At 41.3% G+C, this 26,377-nt stretch overlaps 1 protein-coding gene across 7 annotated transcripts in view; it reads left to right on the forward strand.

The window, feature by feature from the left end:
- Positions 1-26,377, forward strand: part of usp9 (ubiquitin specific peptidase 9) — a 66,713-nt gene that overhangs the window by 29,138 nt on the left and 11,198 nt on the right. For 5 of the 7 annotated variants that reach the window (XM_086050679.1, XM_086050677.1, XM_086050678.1 and 2 more), the window contains exons 14-41: positions 77-115; positions 8,760-8,893; positions 8,981-9,071; positions 9,171-9,284; positions 9,365-9,593; positions 12,012-12,107; positions 12,207-12,418; positions 12,512-12,752; positions 14,872-15,021; positions 15,101-15,221; positions 15,337-15,467; positions 18,159-18,437; positions 18,532-18,657; positions 20,395-20,532; positions 20,608-20,774; positions 20,889-20,997; positions 21,076-21,222; positions 21,321-21,467; positions 21,678-21,885; positions 22,147-22,367; positions 22,445-22,632; positions 22,707-22,880; positions 23,181-23,322; positions 23,438-24,194; positions 25,309-25,432; positions 25,505-25,730; positions 25,820-25,949; positions 26,075-26,260. In XM_086050679.1, coding sequence (XP_085906805.1) covers positions 77-115; positions 8,760-8,893; positions 8,981-9,071; positions 9,171-9,284; positions 9,365-9,593; positions 12,012-12,107; positions 12,207-12,418; positions 12,512-12,752; positions 14,872-15,021; positions 15,101-15,221; positions 15,337-15,467; positions 18,159-18,437; positions 18,532-18,657; positions 20,395-20,532; positions 20,608-20,774; positions 20,889-20,997; positions 21,076-21,222; positions 21,321-21,467; positions 21,678-21,885; positions 22,147-22,367; positions 22,445-22,632; positions 22,707-22,880; positions 23,181-23,322; positions 23,438-24,194; positions 25,309-25,432; positions 25,505-25,730; positions 25,820-25,949; positions 26,075-26,260 — 5,027 coding nt within the window. The remainder of the gene's footprint in view (positions 1-76; positions 116-8,759; positions 8,894-8,980; positions 9,072-9,170; positions 9,285-9,364; positions 9,594-12,011; positions 12,108-12,206; positions 12,419-12,511; positions 12,753-14,871; positions 15,022-15,100; positions 15,222-15,336; positions 15,468-18,158; positions 18,438-18,531; positions 18,658-20,394; positions 20,533-20,607; positions 20,775-20,888; positions 20,998-21,075; positions 21,223-21,320; positions 21,468-21,677; positions 21,886-22,146; positions 22,368-22,444; positions 22,633-22,706; positions 22,881-23,180; positions 23,323-23,437; positions 24,195-25,308; positions 25,433-25,504; positions 25,731-25,819; positions 25,950-26,074; positions 26,261-26,377) is intronic. The other 2 variants (XM_086050681.1, XM_086050682.1) reach the window with 1 other exon arrangement.

The following is a 26,377-nucleotide window of genomic DNA, read 5'->3' on the forward strand; positions in this document are numbered from 1 at the left end:
CAGACTCCCTAGCTGTAATACTTGTCCTCTAGTTCCTTCTCGAAAATATGTAGTCTGCATGCCTGTTGTTTTTCAGAAAGAAAATGCGAATTAACTTGCAAATGAACTTAGTGGGGTAAGTGCCAGTACCAAGGGTTCTACCTGCTTCTCCACCGGCCAACACCTCACCTTTTCTCTTTGACATGTTTACGACATGTTATGGACAATTCTGCCATTTATCCGCTTTTGCCAATTATCTCTTGGGTTCCATCTCAAATGACCATATTAACTTATTCACTGCCAGACGTTTTCAAACCCTCTTTTACCCTAATGTTTGAAAAAAATATAAATTCCTAGGATTGAGTGTCTGGACTATGAAAAGACAAATGCGTCAATGGTAGTGAATGAGTTAACTATTTAATTTTTGAAACCCGAAATGCATCTAGAATGGTACAGATACAGTGGAACCTCGCGCTACGAACAACCCTTTTATTTATTTATTTTTGCGTCTCAGCATGGAAGAGTGGAAGGATCAGTGCTGTGCTTCTCGCACTATTTAACCCTCTTTGGCTCCTTGCGTACCTCATTGCAATAGTTGCTGGGTTTTTTTTGTTTTTTTTTTACATTTAAGTAGACCTCAAATTGACTTAAACGGGAAGTCAACAAGTGGAAATCAGCCCAAACATATTTTTTTCAAGAATATGTTCCCAGCAGGCCCACTAGTTGAAACACGGCATTCTGATTGATAGTGCGTTTGTGGAATATGAATTAAGCAGCAAAATCCACCCGTAAACATTCACCCGGGAAACACTGCAATACCCAACCTCTCCAAGGTTGCGCATGTATCTGTCATTTTCATCAAAGTGAGGTATGAATTCACTTGGATGGAATGTTGACTGATGAATGCTAATTTTATCACTGTTCTCCGTTGTAAATCCTTTGCCTGCCACTATACTGCCAGCATGACTGCGTAAACAAATGCGCACAGGGATCAGGCACGTGATTTCTGGAGAGCTATTCTGCCTTTTATATGAGTTTTGGTTCATTTATTTGGACTTATTTTGAAAACCGTGCTTTCATTTTGACGCAAGCAACGTAAAGCAGGAAGTGTTGGGGGCTCATGCATGAAAAAGTAGTTACTGTATTTTCCGGACTATAAGTCGCCATAAAATGCATAATAAAGTAGAAAAAAACACAAGTCGCGCTGGAGTATAAGTCACATTTTTTTAAGGAAATTTATTTGATAAAATCCAACACCAAGAACAGACATGTCATTTAAAATTTAAATAACAAACAATTTAAAATAAAAATAGAGACAACAGGCTGAACAGTATGCTAATGTTACATTACAGAACGCCCCCCCTCCACCACCCGGAAGCCAAGTTGCCTCCGTCGTGTAACGCTGATAACTGTGTCCATATAAATCAAAATAATAAAATTGTGCGCTTAGTACACATCTCCACTGAGCTACGATGGTAACATTTAGCTTACATTCAAAGTTACGGTAAAGTTAGGACTGTATGTGAATTTGAGGGGATTCACTGGTGCGCCTCATCCAAACAGTCACTCGAATCAAAGAGCTTGACCAGACACAGTGATAGGGAACAACGTGACTTTAATAGCACTCCAATCCATTCCACAGAGCTCAACAACTCGCTCAATCCCGGCTCGTACACGACCACGAAGACGGCGCGCATCTGCCGCTAACGGCTAACAGACTCCAAACGTCTCTCGTTAGGGCCCCTTAGCTTTCCAACAATATGCCCGACATAAATCAACCTAAAGAAAGGACCCATTGGCTGCCTCCCGAAAACTTGTCTGGTGTAAAACACCAAGTTAAACAGTAAACCAATGCCTGTATAAACGAAGCACTAATGAGGAATTTACAACAGGTATGTCAGAAAGACTGGGGGGAACCAAAGTTTAGTTCCGCCTTGGTGCGTTTATTCTGCGTCTCCTCCCTATTCTCTGACCAGAATCAATGGTCTATACTACCCGCTTCAGCCAGTGTAAATTCTCTAAATTAATGTGGACAACACTACAAGGTAAGATAACTTTGAATTCACCAAAATGGTCGTACATCGATTAAATAAGTCTGTTATTTATCGCCGACCATGTAGAATGTTTCCAAGTCTCCAAAAATATTTATGTATTCGGTCGTAATTATCTCTTTGTTGTCTCCGCACCGTACGTGTGTGTAAGACCACAGGCACGGCAAGTAGATGTATTGATAGTCAAATTGCCTTTTTATCATACTATTATAATTACTTATTTAACAAAATATTAGGATTTTACTGTTTAAATTATCCATGCAGTTTAATAGCGTTAAGGATTTATCTTTGTTTCTTTATGTGAAATGATATACAGGTCTGCCCAGCTCTGCACTACAGGTTATTCTGCCCATTGTAAAGTCAATATGTAATGCGGGTTTATCTGCAGCCTTAGAACGCCCTCCTTTGGTTGTTTGGTGTATTGTTTACTGACCTTGAAAAGGAAAGGGATACAATATAATGTTAATAATTTCACGCAAGTTGCTCCGGAGTATAAGTCGCACCCCCGGCCAAACTATGGAAAAAAAAAAAAGGCCACTTATAGTCAGGAAAATTCGGTATGCAGTTGAGAAATAAAAAGGAAAATGGATCACTTCAAATCAATGTGTGCAGTTTTTACTCTGCCAAACAGTGATTTCAAGTTTTTATATTGAAAGCTACAAACAACTATCAGGACGTCTTGCATCATGCCTCCAGAGTTTAGTTCCCGGTCTAGCTCAGGCGAAGTCCATAAGTCTGAGCAAGGACAATACACAGGCATTTAAACTTTAAATATAAGGAGCAAAACCCTGAACATGAATAATATTCATACTCACTACAGCAGTTTAACTTTCTTTTCATCAGTCATCTGAGCTTTGAGACACTTGTGTTCACAAGTTCCATTTACACACGCTTCTTGTGGCCACCTAAATTTCTGATTACTGTGGCAAAAAAGATAAGAAAAAAATTAATTGAAAATAAGATTTAAAAAAAAAAAAAAACATCTGAAAAAGATTATTTTGAAACAAGACTCTTTTTCAATGAAGGAGCTGCTGTTCTCTAAACCTAATCGCAATAAGCACCTGTTTGTTTAGTGTGCTATTTCTTCATAGCGAAGTATATTTTCTCTTTTTCATATTCTACTGTATTTTCACCCACCCAATTTAAAATGCGAAAAAGGGGGGGGGGGGGGGATTGATGTATATGTGTGGGTACAGCAAGTATTCAGACCCCTTGGCGTCAGAGTAAGGTAAGACCTCATCGAACAAGCGTCAATGTTCAGCAAACAAAAAGTTCCAGCGAGGAGGCTGACTGCACAGCCGAGTGTGGCCGCATTGGAACGTGCAGTTTCGGCCGTTACGTTCCATTGGACGGCGTGTTGTCAGTCGAAAAACTAAGGGCATTTGTCATCCAAATAAATGTGCAGGTCCACTCATTCTCACTTCAGTCTATGTAAATATCTTGACTGGTGTTAAATGCCTCGCCCGTCCTAACTGTGATCAGCAAAGAAGCAGTGTTTTTTTTTTATCTATTTATTTTTAGGTCTGCTCACTTCCACATTTCCTCATTCTTATATAAATCGGCCACGGAGAGGTTAATCATTTTGATATGTTGAAGTGGTCATTAATAAGGATGTCCACATAAATTTTGGTGCCAATTGATCACCGTTTTTGGACGTTATAAGCAATGAAAGTACAATAATTTCCAATGGAGAATTTGTAATCGGTTCCTCCAGTGACTCTGACCGAACAAGAATAAAACGGTAGTGGGCATTATCCTCATTAACAAGGGGCGTTATTCATGGAGTCACTTATTTCCTAATTTCTCCCAAATTTATTGATAAAATGGAAAATGACAATTCTTTTCATTTTCCTGATCAAAAAATATATAAAATGGACTTGGGGGGGCCCCACCGCCCCTTTAAGATGGTTGTGCTACTTTATTCGAATCCAGCTGTTTGATTAAACTGATTGGACGTGATTAGCAAAGACAATGCAATTGAAGGAAAAAATGAATGCGGCCAAGTACAGAGATCCTCGAGGAAAACCTCTTCCAGAGTGCTCAGGACCTCAGACTGGGCCGAAGGTTCACCTTTCAACCGGACAATGACCCGAAGCACACAGCTAAAATAACAAAGGAGTGACTTCAGAACAACTCTGACCGTTTTTGACTGGCCCAGCCAGAGACCTGACCTAAACCCAATTGAACATGACCTGAAAATGGATGTTCATCCAACCTGACAGAACTTCAGAGCATATACAAGGAAGAATGGCAGCGGATCCCCAAATTCAGGTGTGAAAAACCTGTATCATCATTCCAAAGAAGGCTCATGGCTGTACTAGCTCAAAAGGGTGCTTCTACTCAATAAAATGCATCAGGGTTTGAATACTTATACTTGTTTTTCTTCCTAGATAAATTTGCAAAAATGTCTCCTTTTTTTTTTTTTTTTGCTGTTAAGATGGGGTGCTGAGTCTACATTAATGTGAAATCAAATGAACTTTTTTGATTTTGGCACATGGCTGCAATGATACAAAGTGAAACATTTCAAGGGGTCTGAATACTTTCCGTACCACTGTATGTGTGTCTATGTATGTGTATGTATATGTGTCTGTACTTTAAAAATTACCATTTTCTGTGGTAAAAGTTACCTTGAATTACGAATGTTTCGAGTTACAAAAGGCCATGGAACGAATAAAGTTCGTAACTTGAGGTACCACTACTTTTATTCCAATCGACAAAGGTTTGTCTGCCAAAAAACACATTTTACAACATGAAAGAAGTATACACTTGTGACTTAGTTAGGCTAATTTTACACCGACCCTTTGCACAGTATAACCACATGCATCATAACAAACACCCAAAATCTAAAAATCTTGAGACAGAATGACGCAAGGTGATTTGAGATGGAGCTCCACACCCCTTGTCCAGCATGTAAATATCAGCGGTGTTTCTTCTTGCCTTTTACCAATTTATTTCACTGTTTGTCACAGCCATATAATGATAGTCATCTATCTGCCACAGCATAACACAGGTTTCAGCGTAATACGATAATGTTGAAACAATTTTTGCATTTGTAGCAGTGTTCAGGATCTCAGCATGAGCTCGCTTCATTTTTTTTTTTTTTTTGGAGATTCAATGTTATTCAGTGTCAGAGTTTTGGAGTTGTCTGGAATCATGCGTTTAATATTTGTGTCACTGTTTTTGCATTGTTGATTAGTGCCCTGTTCCCGCATATAGTTTTTATTTACGCAATTGGAGATGAGGTGGAGGCTTTTATATATACAAATGCATGTTTTAACAATTTTACAGACGTTCTGCATTGTCAAGTGAAACTGAGTTTAACCCTAAAGCACCTGGCTCAATATCTCCCCAAAACCAAACTCTATAGAATCACCCTCTAAAACCTGAAATTTTCTCAGAAATTCAACACCTACAAAATAAATATCTCGGCCCCTATAGCAGAGAAATCAAAAATAATTTGATATCTTAGGCGTGGCTTTCACTCTAGCCTGAGTTTATTATTTACTGTTTCAATCAAAAATATGCAAATAAAGTGTCAGTGCAAGAGAAGCACTATTTTTTTATAAAGAAAATAATTGACTGGTAATTAGCATTCTCTATTATGTTACAAAGCAGTCTATCGTCATTGTCTACAAACCAACCATATATCACGTTCGACCGGTTCCACTGGATCAAAGTCCACAAGCGTGTCGTCTATATCACTGCTGTTACTTATTTCAGAGCTCCCTCTTCGTCCGCCATTACGGCACGAAAAAATTCTGACATCCTCCGAGGGGTCACAATACCGTCACGTGTATGTTCTGATGCATTTCATTGGCTAAGAGACCGAGAAATTGATTTAAAACAAAACAAAATTGATGTTTCATCACACATGGGCAAACAAATATATACATTAACACTCGAACCAAACTGTAAGTCACCGTTTAGCATTTAAAGCGGTCAAGTCAACCCAAACATTTTTTTTTCCAGAATATGTTCTATGCAGGCACACTAGTCAAAACACGGCATTCTGATTTAATATTGGATTTGTGGAATAGGAGAAATTCTCCCATTTTTAGCTAGCTCAAGGGGCGGCCATTTTGTCACTTCTGTCAAGTGAAGATGACATCGAAGTTGCTCAGGGCTCAAATAATGATCAGTCAAATTTCATTACTGGTCATTGTCTCAGCTTCAGAAAACAGGTGAGCCATGATTGGTCTTTTTAGCCCTGATGGCTAAAAGTGGGTGCATTTTGCTGCTCAATTTATATTCCACAAACGCAATATTAATCAGAATTCCGTATTTCAACTAGAGGGCCAGAACATATTCTGGAAAAAAAAAAAATAAGTAGAAACGTACTTTGAGTTTCAGTTTTGACCTAATGAGGCGCATTCAAAGACCACCAATGAAACTGGTCTAAAACACAGATGGGAAAACAATGATCAATTAATTTCCTTTTACGACACCACCAATATTCCAAAGTTATTTATTGCATAGGTCTGAGCACAAAAACGGTGAATAGCTGGTATTTCCAGCAAAAAAACAAGGGATAGTTTCTCCCCCAAAAAGAATTGCAAATGCTTAAGCGTGAGTATGTGGGGATTTGCTTTTTTGAGATAATGCAGTGAAACAGCAAAGAATGTAGATTCACAGAACAAATAGGGATGAGTAGAGATGGGTACCTTTCACATTTGAACAGATTCAGTTACGATTCTCGTAAGCTGAGAATCGATGCCATTACTCAATGATACCAGTTTTCTGTACTTCGGTTCAGTTTTTTTGTGGTAATATTTATTTACATAACAATAAAGAAAATATCTAGTTTTTGGATATAAAAGTGACTAAAAATAGAGGTATAACATTTTACAATTTAATACAGTATGAATAATACAAGTTATTACAAAATACACAGTGCAAAGCTAAGTTATTTTTTAATTAATAACATAAGGAATGAAGTTAAACAGTATTGGGGTACTTTACACAGGTATTGTATCGAAGTCAAAATGTTGGTATTGTGACAACACTGTACTGTACCAATGGTAAAGCCGTGCACCTTCCATCATGATTTGATTCTGTGGGGAAAGGGTGACTTTTCGGTAGGGCTGCACAATATATAGAAAAAAAATACCTATTGAATAAAGGCCCATTCAATATGCATATCGCAAAGACGTGCAATAAGTTTCTTATGCAATTTTATGCTTTTATCTGAATGTGACCAGTCAGACGCGGACTTAACTGTATCACCATCCAATAGTTGAACATTTTCTAGGGTAATTATCATTATCTAAGAATACATTGAGCTTGCTTATTTTGCTGTATTGAAAAAAAAAAATGCATTCGATAATAAAAATGTAATTTCTTTAGGGACATGATAAATATCACTAATATTTATATATTGCTACATTCAACAACCATTTCGCATGTTTTTCCAATATCGTGCAGCCCTACGTTTCGGCGTCGGGCAGAGGCGGGAGCCGCTGGCCGTGCTCCTCGTACAGATGAAAGGGCGTGCGTCACTGGTATTCTTCCTCTTAAAGTTTCTTATACTCCCACTCCACATCGGCGACAACTGCTGCATTGCATCACGTGACCGACGCGTAGTGCTGTGCGACAGGTCTGCAACACATGCTGCGCACACGTCAGGAATTGTTGCTGTGTATACGACGCCTCGCGCACTCTCTCTCGTGATTGGTCAATTATGTCACATGTTGCGATGATGTACACTTTCCCCGGCTCAATTTATGTCACCACGGAGGAGAGGATACACCACACAACTTGTTGCTGCTGCGAAACAAACTAGTCTGGCAGCAGTGTGGTTGTTATGTCACGTATGTGTATGTAAAGAGGCCTCCGTGCGCACGTACCACCTTCGCCGCCACCTTCCTGATTGATTTCGCACTACAATTAAATGCATCATCTAGGTCCTCATCAGTATCAGCCATAGCGACACCCCCCGACTTGAAGTGAAACTGAAAACACATTTTCAAAACAACCCGTGTGGGTTGCGCATAGGGGTGTAACGGTACGCTACGTGAAAACACGCCTACTCACGCCTAATCCCGCGCTCATAAAAACTGATCAGAAACGGTACGCAAGTGGACCGAACCGAACTTGCCATACCGAAACATATTAATACACCCACGTATACCGTCACACTAGTTGCATGTGAATATAAAGGCAAACTGCGCGTAGCATTGTCGCAGTGACGTGTTCGTGGACGTCGCTCGCCGGAGTATAAATAAGCCTTTAGCCCTGCACCTGCTGCGGGGACCCGAGGACTCGCCAGCCACCAGACTTAATCATAGCATGCTAGAAAGTGTGAGGCTTCAACATCGCTACAATATACTTCAACTGCATTGTTTGGCTTGGCGGCAGGCAAGTCACTGGCTTCCAAACCCACAAATGTTTTTTCAGTATGTGTGAAACTCGGTGTGAATGGGTGGCGTCATTACGCTGGTATACGTGCACTGCACATGGTTCTCAGTTGTTATTGTTTTTTTTCCAGGGGTGCAAGTCAGGAAATCACAACCATTGATATGGCATTTTTTACACATTTTCTGTATTGTTACACATAAATGCTTCGAAATCTTCTTGCTCTATGCTGCAGATGACTACCAATGAGAAATGAGTCGATCGTTTGCATCCTCCTCGCCATTGAATTTTCAGTCTTTCTCGCTTCATTGCTCGATATTTTTTCCCTGCCTCTGTTCTCTTCTATATCCCTGATTCTTCTTCTTATTGACTTTTTAGTCAAACTCAGAGGAATCCACACGTGTTTTACCGCCATGACCTTATCAACCAGCTGCAAAACAACCATTCTCTGGTTACGCTTGTGGCTGAGAACCTGTCGGCTTACATGGAGACAATGCGGCAGTTCTCCAAAGGTATACATTGGAGAGATAAGTAAAATATTGAAAGTGGAATAATCAGACATCATTTGTGAGTTTTTTATTTATTTTTTTAAATCGCAGAAGAACAAGCAGAGTTTGACCCTCAGATAGTCCGACCGGGAAGCCGCTACAGCCATGTCCAGGAAGTGCAAGAACGACTTAACTTCCTGAGGTACTAAATGACTCTGATGTACAAAGGTAGTCAAATGATAGCAAAGATCATGTTACTTCCAATTGCCACTAACGATCACATGTTTTTTTTTCTTGCCAGGTTCCTTCTTAAAGATGGCCAGTTGTGGCTCTGTGCCCCACAAGCCAAGCAGATTTGGAAGTGTCTGGCGGAGACTGCAGTCTTTCTCTGTGACCGCGAGGCCTGCTTCAAATGGTACCATTCATTTTGATCCTGGATTTGTGTGTCCTCCACGCAAAAGTGTATCATAACACATCCCAAATCTCACATTGAAGGTACTCCAAACTTATGGGAGATGAACCTGACCTGGACCCAGACATCAACAAGGACTTCTTTGAGAATAATGTCCTGCAGCTGGACCCATCTCTTTTGACAGAGAATGGCATGAAGTGCTTCGAGAGGTTCTTTAAGGCTGTCAACTGCAGGGAGGGGAAACTGGTGGCCAAACGTAGAGCCTACATGATGGATGACCTGGAACTCATAGGCCTAGACTACCTCTGGAGGGTGAGAAGTGTTTATTTTGTGTTTTTCTTCCAAGTCTTTGCTAGTATGATTTCTTGGCATATATGGGTCTAAGGCAGGGGTCACAAAGTACGGTCGTCAAGAGCACCTATCCTGCATGTTTTCCATCCCTCCCAGCTGCAACACACCTGATTGAAATGATCAGCTCATCAGCAAGCTTTTCAGAAGCCTGATAACGATACAGATCATTTTAAACAGGTGTGTTGCAGCAGGGAGAGATGGAAAACATGCAGGATAGGTGCCCTTGAGGACCGGACTTGGTAACCCCTGGTCTAAGGTGATAGTTAGAATGATACAAACATACATTAAAACCCTTTTTCCACACGTCTCATGGTAGAGCCACAGAATCTGCTTTTCGCAATTGAAAAACTAAACTCAAGGCCACATAATTGAAAACAGTGTGTCTCCATCAATGATAAAGGTCCACCATATCAAGTGCACCGCTCCACTGAGGCCTGTGTGTCTCTTAACGCTGCGATGTCCAAATTTCAAGTATTATATTATATAGCTGGTCAACTATTAACTCAAAACTTCATGTGGGTTTGACATTGAATTGGGGAGATAATAAAGTAATACACCCTTGGTAGACTGGTATGACACAAAAAAAAATGATATGCGATTATAAATGTGCTAGCATAAACACTGCCATGAGTGGGTTGGATCATTGTTGTGGGTATGTCAGCGTGTCTGTCATGTGGCAGATGTGCCTGTAAACTAATGCAAATCAATGGAGTAAACTTCATTAAGCGACAACCCACAAAGTTAATTTCTCTCATTCACGCATTTGCACACACACACAAATATATTTGGGGAAACAGACAGGCACCAAAAAAAAAAAATGCTACTATGGTAAGAGTTTCATGGCAGATTTACTGCCTAATTTTAGCGCTTGATGACGTAGAATTGTAACAATGACTACAAAATTTGCAAAAGCATCATCAGCTTTATACCGATGCTGTATGTTGTTGATTCTCCGTGTGGATATCTACGACATTGGCAATGTAATGACCGATTGTTATTTTACTAAGTTTCAATGTTAGTTTGACCTGCTGAACCATTACTGCCTCTTTTCTCAGACTTTACTATGGCAGACATGTGACTTACCAGCATTATTGCACCATCTGCAACAATGCTGACGGGATATACTGTTGTTATTAGGGGTGTAACGGTACGCTAAATCACATTTCGGTTCGGTTTCTTGGAAACTTCGGTTCGGTATATTTTCGGTACAAAAAACAGATTATTTTTTTTAAAATATGTTTATTTTGAAAAGATGACAAGTAAATGGTACTTTTTTTTGGGGGGGGGGGGGAATAAATAAAAGCGAACCATTCGGGTTATATTCTAAGAAATTACACCAGAATAAAAAAATACACTAACAATAAAGATCTCTTCATTTTGTAAATTAAGACACTGAAATCTTTAAACACTAAGCAGCCATAGCCTATGACACATCTAAGTATTCAAGTTAAAGCCAAGTTGTCATACAGTACATGTATACACTTTTTGTGATAAAAAAAAATACGTACAATAACTGTTACAATTATTGTTAACTATATTAAAACTCTTTTTATAATGAAATAAAATACGATAACTTCTATAAAGTCTATGAAATTATATACACTTTTTAGGCATTGAAATCTTCGAATGTTCAACAGCATATTGTAGCGAATTGGGTTATCTGTGTTGTGGTCGGATTTGTCTGTTGCTGAGTTGTGATGTTTCCAAGATTCATGAATGCATCGTATGGCAAGCGAGTGGAGCAGTGGAGAAAGAAGAGCGCGAGCAGTTGTACTTGGATTAATAAAAACGTGATAATTAAACTACGTCTGACGACGTGTTTCTGCAAGATGCTAAAATATGATAAATCTCGCTATTTAAGTTCGACGTTTTGGGCTAAAAAGACTGCTTGCTTCCTCGTCTAAGAAACATTCACAGTCGGATGATGCCGTGCATGTTAGACGTCATAGCCGCCGATTTCATGTAGCAATGTCGGCACACAACTTACGGACTTATCCACACACCTTTCCGTACCGGCGATTTTAACAGGAGAGCCAGAATGTTCCCAAACAGGAGACCAAAGTGTACGGGGGGGACCTTCGAGCTCTGGCTCTTTTCTGGCTCTCTTTTGTGCCACCACCCTCCTCTCCCGCAAGCAACAGTCAATAGCGTCCGTGCGTACGCTCGCTCTGATAAGTGGACCAAACCGAATGCAAGTGGACCGAACCGAACATGCCATACCGAAACTTATTAATACACCCACGTGTACCATTATACCCCTAGTTGTTATACGTTGTTATGACAGTTCAGTGTAGTTGTCCTTGAGTTGTGTCTGGGGATAGTCATCCCTCCTTTGAAGAAGACATCATAATATTTGCCATGTTTTTGATTTTGTCTCAGGTGGTAATTCAAGGAAGCGATGACATCGCCAGCAGAGCCATAGACCTGTTGAAAGAGATCTACACCAATCTTGGACCAAAATTACAAGTCAACCAGGTACATGATAAAACTCCAAACCTGCAAGTTTCACGTTAGAGGTCATCTAGTTATCTTCTGCAATGTACTCCTGTACTTGACAAGTTGATTTGCTCACAGGTGGAAATTCATGAAGATTTTATCCAGTCATGTTTTGACCGCCTGAAGGCGTCCTACGATACCCTGTGCGTGTTGGATGGAGACAAAGATAGCATCAACTGTGCCCGCCAGGAAGCAATCCGCATGGTGCGAGTTCTCACTGTGCTTAAGGAGTACATCAATGAATGTGACAGTGACTACCATGAAGAGAGGACCATCCTGCCCATGTCGAGGTGGAAATAACAAGCCTCAGCTCTCCCAGAATTTTTGAGTGTGCCTTATTTTTTGTGAGACTCCATTCCTAAATGTTTTGATTTCTCTTTCAGGGCGTTCCGGGGAAAGCACATCACGTTAATCGTGCGCTTCCCGAACCAGGGGCGCCAGGTGGATGACCTGGATATCTGGTCACACACCAACGACACAATTGGTTCAGTGCGCCGCGGCATCCTAAACCGCATCAAAGCGAATGCCGCGCATACCAAGATAGAGCTTTTTATCGGAGGGGAGGTTGTCGACCCTGCTGACGACAGGAAGCTGATTGGACAGCTTAATTTGAAAGACAAAACGGTAACTTTCACATTTTTTTAAAAATTTAATTTAATTATTTTAATTTGTATTATGAGGCTTTTCTGGGACACAGGACACAATGAACAAAAATGTCACAAAAATTATTTCAATATGAACATAATCAGTCAGAAATTTGAATTGTGGCTAATAAGTAGCTTCCTTTTCCCACCGATCCTTTTGCAACAAAGTGCACTTAATAAAAAAAGTTGTTTTTTTGTTTGTTTTTCCTTTTCTCTCTCTACAATCTTTTTTGAATGCTTACTCAAATCAAAGGCTACCGACTACAGTAATTGTGATATTACTTCACCTATTTCGGTCTCAAACTGAATGAAGTTTTCTTCCAAAATGGCGCTGCCGGTATGTTAATTAATTATTCCATTTAATCCTTATTCCACAAACGCAGTATAAATCAGAGATAGTGCTGGCACGTACAATGTATTCTTGCAAAAAAACTACAATGAAATATGCTGCGGCTTCTGTGGTGGTGAATAAAATGTATTGGAGAATGTTAAATATTAAGGAGAAATGAAGCAAAAATGCATAAATTGAGGCAGACTGGACCCACACAACATTGCGGGTTGATAACGTCACCATTTGTGTAATCTATCAATGACGTCATTGATCAGATCCGTGAAATAAGACATGACGACAGACAACCTCGTTTACTCCGGGGCCGCTCCCATACTGTATATGCAAGCCCGAAAGCTAATTTGTTTTTAGCCTTGTCGGGTGTCTTTTAAGCCGAAAGCCTTTGCGCTGGGATCCGGAGGTTCCGCCTCTGCACTCTCATCCATCCAATGACAAAATAATAGCATTCGTGTCTTGTTTTATTTCTTTATTTTTTTTTTTACTGGTAAAAAGTCAGAAAATCATTTTGTTTACGTCAATAAAAGAACTAGCAACAATATGCGTCTAATTTAATTTTAACAACATCTTTAATTCAAGCTAGCATTCATCACTCAGTGTAAGTTACGTGAACTTCCGGCCATGCACATTCAGCCAATAATGGATGCAACCAGATGGGAGGTGTGTTGTTTGAACAAGCATGGCTATAACTTCATTTTTGAGAAACGCACAAAACGTTTGCTAAATGCAAATACAAGCTATAATGCAGTTTTGTCGAACGTGAGTTGCGCTATTATCGCGACGCATAAAGTACATACATGCTTAGAATTACATATAAAGTCAATAGAGTTTGCGTAGATAGTGGTGAATCTGTACTGCTACCCCAGAGTCGCTTCGAGAATGTGCTACTTGGTCACATACACGCCAGATAAAAAGTGAACAAATAATGTAGGACAAAATAATAATTGCAGCTTGTTGTCACTGAAACTTGTACAACACAGCCAGCTTCTAACATGAGCCAAAAAGTAGTAGGCGTAGGGTACTTGACGTAGCTGGTAACCTACCTATGAACAATTCATCTTACAAGAAACCTCTCGGAACGCATTGTTTTAGAGCAAGGGTGTCAATCTCCAGTCCTCGGGGGCCGCCCTCCTGCATGTCTTAGAGGTTTCCTCGTCCAACACACCTGTTTCAAGCGATCGAGATCAAGATCAGGCTCCTGCAGAACCTGCTGTTGAGCTGATCATTTGAAACAGGTGTGTTGGAGCAGGAAGAGATGGAAAACAGGCAGGACAGCGCCCCCTGTAGGGCCGGAGTTCGACACTCCTGTTTTAGAATATCTTGGTGAACTTATGAAAGGAAACAGATGTGACAGAAACTGCACCAAATCTGCACATAGGCTGCTAATTTCTTGCTCTTTTAAGTCACCAATGGAAAGGCTAATTGTTTTGTGATATTTTCAGAGGTTGAAGTGGGTCTAAAGCCTGGTTCACACAGCAGGATTTTAAAATTGTCGGCCGACTTTCAAACTCTTGAGACTCCACACGTGACTAGAAAAAAATCACCCGTATTAGAATTTTGAACATACCGTGTGTGTTGTGCAGCCACACGGCAAGAAACATTTTGGAGGTTCGAATTTTTTTTTTCCAGTGCATTTTCACTATAGCGGAAGTCGACTGTAGAGTAAATATATAAGTTTTAAATTGACATATTGCTGCATCCTCTGATCGAATCGGGGATCGAGTATCCTAGTAATTTTGTTATCTTTATTTAGCTGATCACGGCCAAGCTAACTCAGGTTAGCACCAACATGCCCTCCAGCCCGGACAGCTCGTCCGACTCTTCCACTGGTTCACCTGGTAACCACGGCAACCACTATGGTGATGGGCCCAACCCCGAAGTAGAGAGCTGTCTTCCTGGTGTGGTGAGTTTGTGCATGGTCACTTTTTAAAAGTTGATGTTTGAATGACATGCATCTCTTAGTAACTGTTCCCGTTTTGCAGATCATGTCGCTGCACCTACGCTACATCTCCTTCCTGTGGCAGGTAGCTGACCTGGGCTGCCAACTCAACATGCCCCTACTTAGAGATGGAGCTAGAGTTCTCATGAAACTCATGCCTCCAGGTACTTGTTCTGATGTGCTTTGATTATTAGGATGCCTTTTTAGTTGAGGGAAGCATAAAACTTAACTGCTACACTGCTTGTGTGTGCGTGTGTTTTGTTTTTGCTTTTACTACAGATAACACTACTGTGGAGAACCTGCGTGCTGTGTGTTTAGACCATGCCAAGCTCGGGGAGAACAGCCTCAGCCCTTCACTGGACTCTCGCTTCTTTGGCCCCTCACCCTCACAAGTGCTCTACCTCATTGAGGTACAACTCCATCAAAAATGCATACAGTGGCATGAAAAAAAATGTTGCCCCTTCCAGATTTTTTTTTTTTTGTGCTTTTTTTGTCACACTTAAATGTTTCCCATTATCAAACAAATGTAAACATTAGTCAAAGAGGGCACAAGTAAACACAAAATTCAGTTTTTAAGTTTTATCTTAAATTCTTTATTAAGGAAGAAACTAATCCAAACCTACATAGTTGTGTATGAAAGTAATTTCCCCCCTAAACCTAATGACTTGTTGGGCCACCCTCAGAAGCAACAGCAAACGAAATAAAGTGTTTTTCTATAACTGGCAATGCGAGTACGAGTGGCCTTTTAAAGAGAAGTCAACCTCAAACATAATTTGCAATATGTTCTATGCGCCTTCACTAGTCTAAACATGGCATTATGATTATTATTGGGTTTTTGGATTATGAGCTTAACAGAAAATTCCACCCGCTTTTAGCAATCTCAGGGGGTAACCGTTTTGTCAGTTGCTTTCGTCTGAAAATGATATCACAACAGGGCTCAGGTAACAATCAATCACGGCTCACCTGTTTTCTGAAGCTAAGCCATGATTGGTCGTTACCTGAGCCCAGAGCATTTTTGGGTTGACTTCTCCTTTTAAGGTTATTCCACAGCATTTGAATCAGATTCAAGTCTGGACTTTGAATACGGCACTCCAAAACGTTCATTTAGGTTTTTTTAAGCATTGCAGTAATTGACTTGCTGTTGTGTTTTTTGATTATTGTTGTGATACAGATCCCAAATGCGTTTCATCTTGAGGTCACAAACATTCTCCCTCAGAAATTTCTGATAGAGAGCGGAATTCATGGTTCCATCAATCACAACAAATCATCCATGATTTCATGATTAGCAAAGTAGCCGCAGACCATCACACTACCACCACCATATTTGACTGTTGGTATGCTCTTCTTTTTCTGAAATACTGTTACATTTACCCCAGATGTAACAAGTCACATGCCATCCAAAAAGTTCAGATTTCGTTTTTTCAGTCCGTTTATGATTCTCCCAAAAGTCTTGGGACTCATTCAAGTGTGTGCAAAAGTAAGACAAGCCTTTATGTTGTTTTTTGGTCAGCAGTGTTTTTTGGCTTGAAACTTCTCTCTTCCTCATGCCATGAACGCTGACCTAACTGAGGCAAGGGAGGCCAGACGTTCTTTAGACATTGTCCTGGATTCGTTTGTGATGACCTGGATTAATCATTGCTGTTTTATTCGAGTAGTTTCTGTCGGCTGGCCCCTCCTGGGTTAGGTTCACCACTGTTCCATGTTTTTTCAATTTGTGGATCATGGCTTTCACTGTGATTCACTGAAGTCCTAAAGCGTTAGGAATGACTTTATCCGAATTACTTTATTTCTCATTTGGTTTTGAAATTCTTTAGGTCATGCTATTTATTTACAGCTTTTTGGGATCTCTTGCCCAACTTTATTTTCTCAAACAGGTTCTATTTAGGTGATTTCTTGATAGGGCTAAAGTCTATCAGGCTTAGGTGTGGTCATTGAATTAACTGAAGATTTTGATTATGTAACCACAGTAAATTCACGATTCAACAAGGGGGAAGCTACTTTTTCACACAAGGTCAGGTAGCTTTAAAAAATTTTTGTTAATCAAATTATTTTAAAACTGTGCATTTTTATGTCTCCTTAGGTTATCTTTGTTTGATCTTTCCATTTGTTTCGATCTTAATAAAGTGGGGAAACTTCGCAAAAAATAAATCTGAATTTTAGAACACAAAACAAATACTTTTTCATGACAGTGTATGTACCTACTTGCCGCGCCACATAGTAAAACATTTTTGGTAGCCTGACCAAGTACTATGAGATGCTATTTATGATACATGGTCAGCCAGAGTTGTGCACAACCTAATGTTAGCTCACATTGTTGCTGTTCCTAAGCTCCGGACAATAAATGATACTCCTCATTCTCCATTTCGCTGCAGATCTGTTTACTTGCTGCCCACGATCTCTTTTAGACTGTGGCCTGGGGCAAGTGCGCAGCTGTGTTGGGCCACTACTTAGGGACAGATGCCGCTCCAATAAGTCACCAAACGTTTTCGGATGCTGAAAATGGCACAAAGTGTGTTTTTGGATTTGAATCAAAGCACGTTAATCACCGAAACAAGGCATCTGAAAAAATGTAGTGATGATGCAAGAAACAACCTCGACAAGGCCACCACAACTTTGCTCGAGCCAACACTCTAAAAGTCTTCATAATGGTGGACACCGTGAGAGTAAAATTCATCTTCTTAAAGTCATCACCACTTAAATACGGGAGATTCTTGTCGCTACTATTTGTTGGTTGCATGTCTTTGGGCTTATGCATTCAATGAAGATTTTTTTTTTATGGTTTCTGCTGCCATTATTTAAGTGGAAAACCATCCACCCCGAGCCAGTAGTTTGCATAGAAAAATTTGGAGCCTAGTTGAGCAAAATGTTTTTTGCCATCAGTCCTCCAATTACCATACTAAATGTATGAAAAAATACAATACAATGCAATGCTGAACAAATACTGAATATTATTTGATTACATTATGAGCATTTGTGGTGTAAATGTTCTAAAGGCTTTTTACAACAGTTAATTGTTTTCAGAATTGCTCTACATACCGGATTAGCTGTTGGAATGGCTGTGGGTTCCCTTCACGTTTTCACTCTTCCTTCCTGTGTATCAGGTTGTGTATGCTTTACTGATGCCGGCCAGCGCCACTCTGGGGGAGGATGCTAGTGACTTCCAGTACAACTTCCTGAAGAGCGGTGGCTTGCCGCTCGTGTTGAGCATGCTTACCCGAAACAATTTCCTGCCATCTGCCGACATGGAGACGCGGCGCGGGGCTTACCTCAATGCGCTGAAAATCGCCAAACTCCTACTCACGGCCGTAGGGTTTGGTCACGTGAAAGCTGTGGCAGAGGCCTGCCAGCCCAACGCTGAGGGAAATATCCCTGTTTCCCCGGTTAGCCTTCAGATAGAAAAACTCATGAATAGTTGCCAAACGTTTGATTCAAAATTGTGATGCTAATCTTTCTCCACTCTCCTATTCACAACAGATTAATCAGGCCACTCATGATCAGGCTCTGGTGCTGCAGAGTGCCCTGCAAAACATCCCAAATCCTGCCTCAGAATGTATGCTTCGCAACGTGGCCATCCGCTTGGCACAGCAGATTTCTGATGAGGTAACTGCAAAGAATCAAATGAAGGCATTTTGTAGGGGAGTTGAAATGTGAATGTACACAGATACTTTAATGTTCTTACTTTGGCGGCTGGATGGCTTAGTGGTTGGCACCCCTGACCCTTGACTTATAGGGACTTAGCCAAGAGTCAAACAACAACAACAACTTTAATGTTCTTAATTTGAGGATGCTTATAGAGAAGCCTGGAAAAAGATGTGCTGCTAAAAATAATTAAGGGAACACTCAGCTCTGCATTAGTTCTTTATCGCTGAATGAGTCTTAATGTAAACACTACAATATATACATTAAGTGGTACTTGATCATTTTGTTTGGAGCAGACAAAGTCTTGGTTGCATTTAACACACAGGTGGACAAAATAGTTGGTACTCCTCTGTTAATGAAAAAAATAATCATGGTAATGAAAATTAAATGAAAATGTAATCTTGCTTTTGAATCGTGGTTCAACCAAATTATATAAATAAAAAAACCTCATGAAAGAGTCCTGGGAAAAAATGATGGTACACATTTTTTTTTTTTTGTTTCACAGCCTTTTGAGGAAATTACTGTAATCAAACGATTTTTGTAACTTTCAATGAGAATTGTACACCTCCCAGCAGGTCTCAGCATTTTGTCCAATTCGCAAGCAGATATTTTGTCAAACTGCCCCCGGAAGTCTCAGGTTTGAATGGAGCTTTCACCAGACAGCATGTTTCAAATCCTTCCACAGATGTTCAATAGGTTTTAGGTTAGGGCTCATAGAAGACCACTTTAGAATAGTCCAATGCTTTGCTCTTAGCCATTCTTGGGTGTTTTCAGGTGTGTTTTGGGTCATAATCCTGTTATAAGACCGATGACCTACAACTGAGACCAAGCTTTATGGCACTGGGCAGCACATTTTTCTCTAGAATACCTTGATTGTCTTGAGATTTCATTTTACTGTGCACAGATTCAAGACACCCTGTGCCAGATGCAGCAAAGCATCTCAAGAACATAACAGAAACATGGAGATTTTTCGTAGTAAGAACAGTGTTCTTGTATTAGTATGCTTCATTTGTGCATATGTGAATTTAGAGCTGATTCTCCCAGAATCTTTGTGTCTTGTCAACATGCAGTTTGAGGTTGTTGGGTTTTATTTTAAACAGTTGTCATTTTTCCCATGAAGTCCAATTTGGCTCAAGCAATGACTGATGACACCGATGCACCTTGACCTCGGAGGTCACCTTTCATTTGTTTGAATGTTGCTCCCGGCTCATTTGTTACTACCGTATTCATATTATCCGTATCGCCGACTTGCGGCCACATCCAGGGAGGTTGGCTACGGTTGCGTGGATGTTAAACTTTTCTTATTTTCAGAGCCAACTCTCTCCTTCACATTCTGTAGTCATGTTCAGTGTGGTACAACGCAAGTAAGTCATCAAACCTCACATTGATTACTTCTCACCCTTTAATAGGCCAACTGACTGCGTCAACACGTGATGCAAAATAAGGGTATACATTGTTGAATGTGTAGCTCTGGTCAAATTATTTTAATAATCTTTTCTAAGTTCTAGGTAATGGCATCTTTTTTGTCCAGGTGTATTTCATGACTGTTTTTCTGTTTTGGTTTGTTTTTTAAAATAATTCTGTTGAACCATATTTCAAAGCAGTGTCTGATTTTCATTATGTGTATATAGTGTCAGTACTATTATTGTTAATTTGTCCATGTATGTCTATTAATGGATTTTATTGTTGCGCTTTCAGAATTTTTTTCAGACATCAAAGTCTATTCCAGATATCTGTGTCATCCGAGCGGTACAGAAAATAATTTGGGCATCAGGCTGTGGCACGGTGCAGCTTGTCTTTAGTTCTAATGAAGATATCAGCAAGATATACGAGAAGGTAAATATTAAGTTGGCCTGACTCTTTTTTTCAATGGCAATTGCATTTAAAAAAAAAAATGTTTTCCTTTATCAGACGAATGCGGCTAAGGAACCAGATGGAGAAGACGAGCAGGTGTGTTGCGAGGCCTTGGAAGTGATGACGTTGTGTTTTGCCTTGATGCCCACAGCCCTTGACACTCTCAGTAAGGAGAGGGCTTGGCAAACATTCATTATAGACTTGCTGCTACACTGCCACAGCAAGTAAGTGTGCCTTTATGTGTTGTGGATATGTTAAGCATAAATGACTATAGAACAGCAGAGTAGGTTGACATTTGCAGGTTTTTTTCATAGCGCGTTTTTCTGTGGCTTTGACAGATCAGTGCGTCAGATGGCCCAAGAGCAATTTTTCCTAATGGCAACCAGGTGCTGCATGGGCCACCGACCCCTCCTCTTCTTTATTACCCTCCTTTTCACTGTTCTAGGGGTGAGTGACACATATATAACATGTAGTGCTCCTTTGCCAGCTGCTGACTGCATCCTAACGTTCCTCACTTGTGTGCAGACCACCGCGAAGGAGCGAGCTAAACATGCCGGGGACTACTTCACTTTGCTCCGGCATCTACTGAACTACGCCTACAACAGCAACATCAACCTGCCAAATGCCGAGGTGTTGCTCAACAATGAGATTGACTGGCTCAAAAGGATAAGGGTAGGCTATCCTGTCTTGTCTCAGGTTGGCATGGGATTTAATTTTGTAGTGTCACCATTGTGACCGTGAGCTGATGTTACTGATCTTACCTCTTCTAGGATGAAGTCAAGAGGACAGGGGAGACCGGTGTGGAGGAGACAATCTTGGAAGGCCACCTTGGCGTCACCAAAGAGCTTCTAGCCTTCCAGACTCCTGAGAAGAAATATTACATTGGCTGTGAGAAGGGAGGAGCTAACCTCATAAAGGTACGCTTGATATGTGTCATCACATTGCATTTTATGCTCATGAGTTTAAGGGAATTGTTACACAAAAGCCAGGATTTTTACACCTTTCTTGGGGTCTCTATTCGAGGCAGCATTCAGTTCTTCAATCTTGGTCATGAACACAACGGTTGCTTTCCAACAAGTATTATAGGGTTAATAAAAATTCCTTCCCACCAACCCCTCCCCCATCAGGAGCTGATTGACGACTTCATCTTCCCGGCGTCAAATGTTTACCTGCAGTACATGAAGAGTGGCGAGTTCCCCACGGAGCAAGCCATCCCAGTGTGCAGCACCCCGGCCTCCATCAATGCTGGCTTTGAGCTCCTGGTGGCGCTTGCTGTCGGCTGTTTCCGCAACCTCAAGCAGATTGTCGACACGCTCACGGACATGTACTATTTGGGTAAGTCAATATCTTAAAATGGGGTTTCCCATGCTTCTTTCAACAAAAAGATCTCCCCAGGCTCCACCTTTAATTACGGTATATTGTGTATTGCAATCCCTACAAACTAATTATAAAGGGTGCAGAAGCCACAGTTGTGTGTCTGTTTTTGCCATGACTATCTGTGACCCCATAAAAACTGCTGTGAAATTTTAGGTGGGTCCCTTGTCTTTAAAGATATGTCCCACTTGACAAAGATTTGAGCTCTTTCTCTTTTTCCAGGCTGTGAAACGCTGACAGAGTGGGAGTATCTGCCTCCAGTGGGGCCACGGCCCAATAAAGGCTTTGTGGGTCTGAAGAATGCTGGGGCCACGTGTTACATGAACTCTGTCATTCAGCAGCTGTACATGATTCCTCCCATTCGTAACGGCATCCTAGCCATCGAGGGCACGGGTACCGATGTGGATGATGACATGTCAGGCGATGAAAAACAGGAGAATGAGGTACTGACAGTTCATTAGTTAACTTTTTATGGCCAAATACAGAATTGTGCGATTACCTTTAGCTTTCGTTCCAACAGACGAACGTAGATCAGCGTGATGAGGTGTTCAGCTATCACCACCAGTTTGATGATAAGCCTGCCAGTAAAGCAGAAGACAGGAAGGAGTACAACATTGGAGTATTGCGTCACCTGCAGGTCATCTTTGGCCACCTGGCTGCTTCCAGACTTCAGTACTATGTGCCGAGGGGCTTCTGGAAACAATTCAGGTATGTCATTGGGTCATTTCCACTGGATTGGTTTGGAAAAGTTTTTCAGTCCCTTATACTTGTGCTCCTGCCAGGTTATGGGGTGAGCCAGTGAATCTAAGAGAGCAGCATGATGCTTTAGAGTTTTTCAATTCTTTGGTGGATAGTCTGGATGAAGCACTGAAGGCCTTGGGTCATCCTGCTATGCTCAGCAAGGTCCTAGGAGGCTCCTTTGCTGATCAGAAGATCTGTCAGGGATGCCCTCACAGGTGAGTATGTTTTTTGTCTCTCAAAGAGGTTACCCATGCATTTTACAATAACACATTTTAGAATAAATATACAACATACATTGGCACATTTTTTTTTCATGGCGTAAGTGACCCAACCACATTTCCACTATCCACCAGTTGACAATCACTGATTTAGAAAATTGATGTGTTGGTAAGGCGATGAGGAACAACTGTTGTTAGATGATGTTGAATCGTAAACAATTTTAGGTGCTGTGGAATAAATAGTTTGTGGTGTAAACTCACCGTTCTTCTTCCACCTTTTGTTATCTTTGTGTTTAGATACGAGTGTGAGGAGTCATTCACAACACTTAATGTTGACATCCGAAACCACCAGAACCTTTTGGATTCCATGGAGCAGTACGTCAAAGGAGATCTACTGGAGGGTGCCAACGCATACCACTGTGAGAAGTGTAATAAGAAGGTAAGATAGGAGAGCACGTGTTTTAAAGCGCGTGTGTGTAAAATATTTGTGATGGAATTGACAGATTTCTAATGCATGATTACAATTCAAAAGAAAAAATTGTCTTCCCGTATAGGTGGACACCGTCAAGCGACTTCTGATCAAGAAGCTACCGCCGGTCCTCGCCATCCAACTGAAGCGCTTCGACTACGACTGGGAGCGGGAATGTGCCATCAAGTTCAACGACTACTTTGAATTCCCAAGGGAGTTGGACATGGAGCCGTACACGGTAGCCGGCGTGGCCAAGATTGAGGGTGATGACGTCAACCCAGAGAATCAAGTCATCCAGCAGAACGAGCCCTCGGAACCAACGCCCGTGGGCAGCTCTAAGTACCGTTTGGTGGGGGTGTTGGTCCACTCGGGCCAGGCCAGCGGTGGACATTACTACTCATACATCATCCAAAGGAATGGAGGCGATGGCGAAAAGAACCGCTGGTATAAGTTTGATGACGGTGACGTGACGGAATGCAAGATGGATGACGAGGAGGAGATGAAGAACCAGTGCTTTGGGGGCGAATACATGGGCGAGGTGTTTGATCACATGATGAAAAGGGTGTCATACCGCAGACAGAAACGATGGTGGAACGCCTACATCCTTTTCTATGAGCGTATGGACTCCCTAGACAAGGACAGTGAGCTTGTCAAGTACATCTCGGAGTTGACCATCTCCACTGCCAAGGCGCATCAGGTCAAGATGCCTGGTGTAATCGAGTGCAGCGTCCGCAAGCAGAACGTCCAATTTATGCACAACCGGATGCAATACAGCCTGGAATATTTCCAGTTCATTAAGAAACTTCTGACCTGTAACAGTGTCTATTTAAACCCTCCTCCAGGTATGTGTTTTGTCTGACCACTGCTAAATCACCACAACACCAGCAGACACTTTTGAAGCCTTGTGTGGGCACATTATGAACCCCTCAAATATTGGCTGTCCGTTTATTGGACACCCCATCCACTTAGGACTAACTCTTCAGTTAAATGGGTGCCACCTTTTTCCTTTTTCAGGAAAAAAAAGACCTCAGATCATAACTGCTGTTGTTCATACACTGACGTTATATGGTGAACTGCTGAGCCAGTTTGAACTGTTCTTGCTCATCAAAGTATCACCACCCACTGGAGCACAGTGTTTCTTTCAGACACCCGCATGTTGTAAACTGCACAGTACAAAGATAAGCTCCTGTTATGTGGGGACATTGTATATTTAATGGTGATAAGTAATCCCGACATTGTATATTTAATGGTGATAAGTAATCCCGCAGATTCATTTTGCACTCATAACTGTTTGTGGGTTTTAAACTCCGGTTTCTTATGTGGAGATGTTGTCTAGTCTGATGGCGATTATCATGCTACGTACACGATTACTGCATTGTGTGCGTTAATGATACTTATATGAACTGCTTAACAAAATCTTAGGGAAAAAATAATTGGTGGAGAAGCAGAAAAAGACTCGACCGCTGAGAACTGTGCTCACTCTACAGTGTGTGAACCGCGGCACGGTCATTTATGCACGAGAAATTAAATATTTGAAAGCAGGCGTTGGTTCATAATAAATTTTTGTCGTATGGATTATGACCACAGCATTTAAAGAAAATACCTCAAATAGTAGTCTCTGAATTAATCACCAGGTTCTTAGCCCCAGATGGTGGCTGTAATTACATTACCTATGACTGATGTCAACATGTTTTGCAGCAAACATCTTTACCGCCGCGCACACCGCATGTGTGGATGTACCATCTGTAAAGCTGAAGTTTTAAGATGAAAACGTTGCATTGACATTTTAGGAAAAGGGCAAAACTTTTCAACAGTGGGTAAAAGGAATGTCCTCCTATGTAAACTTGAACAAACACATTAAACGGACATTGTTTTAATTGGTTTTGCTAACCTGTGTTTTCAAATGCTTCAAACTAATATACAACTGTTCCAAGCCTTGTGCTTTCTCTTTGTCAGGACAAGACCACCTTCTGCCAGAAGCAGAGGAGATTGCTATGATCAGCGCTCAGCTTGCTGCTCGCTTCCTTTTTAGCACAGGCTTCCACACCAAGAAAGTAGTCAGGGGTCCTGCCAGTGATTGGTAAGCACCGTCCATGCGCATTGTTTCTCCCTCCATTTTGCCCTCTTCTAAACACGCCTTGTCCATCGTAAGGTATGACGCGCTGTGCGTGCTGCTGAGACACAGTAAGAATGTACGCTACTGGTTTGCACACAACGTCCTGTTTGCTTACCCCAACCGCTTCTCTGAGTACCTACTGGAGTGCCCGAGTGCCGAGGTACGCGGCGCCTTTGCCAAGCTCGTAGTTTTCATCGCTCATTTCTCGCTGCAAGACGGCCCCTGCCCCTCCCCTACAGCCTCACCCGGAACTTCCGCTCAGGTTCAGCTTTTTGTTCTTGGCTTTTAAGATGATTTGAGAGGTTTCCCGTTTGATGCACTTAAAGTAATTCATTATTTCATGTTGATTAGGGCTGTGATAACCTCAGTCTAAGTGACCACCTTTTAAGAGCAGTCCTCAACTTGCTCAGACGAGAGGTTTCTGAACACGGCCGTCACCTGCAACTGTACTTCAACCTTTTTGTCATGTATGCCAATCTTGGTAAGGAGCACACAGCCCACCTGTCACGTACACCTGCTATGACTTACTGGATTTACTACAATAATCTCTTAATGCATTCATTCCACGTTATTCCTCCCACCGTCTCCTTCCTCCTCCCCACGTAGGCTTGGCAGAAAAGACTCAGCTGCTAAAGCTGAATGTGCCTGCCACATTCATGTTAGTGGCGCTGGACGAAGGCCCCGGTCCCCCCATCAAGTACCAGTATGCTGAACTGGGCAAGCTCTACACAGTGGTGTCCCAACTGGTCCGCTGCTGTGATGTATCATCACGCATGCAGTCCTCCATCAACGGTGAGTGTATCGCTCTCTGGGCATCATGAATTTGGACACATGCAAGTTGAACACTAGTTGTTTTTCCCCCTGTAGTGCAGTTTTTATTCGGTCGGGTATAAAAAAGAATCGATATCT

Source organism: Filicampus tigris, chromosome 14 (assembly GCF_054856515.1).
Source record: "Filicampus tigris isolate MCC_2025a chromosome 14, RoL_Ftig_1.0, whole genome shotgun sequence".
Taxonomy (NCBI): domain Eukaryota; kingdom Metazoa; phylum Chordata; class Actinopteri; order Syngnathiformes; family Syngnathidae; genus Filicampus; species Filicampus tigris.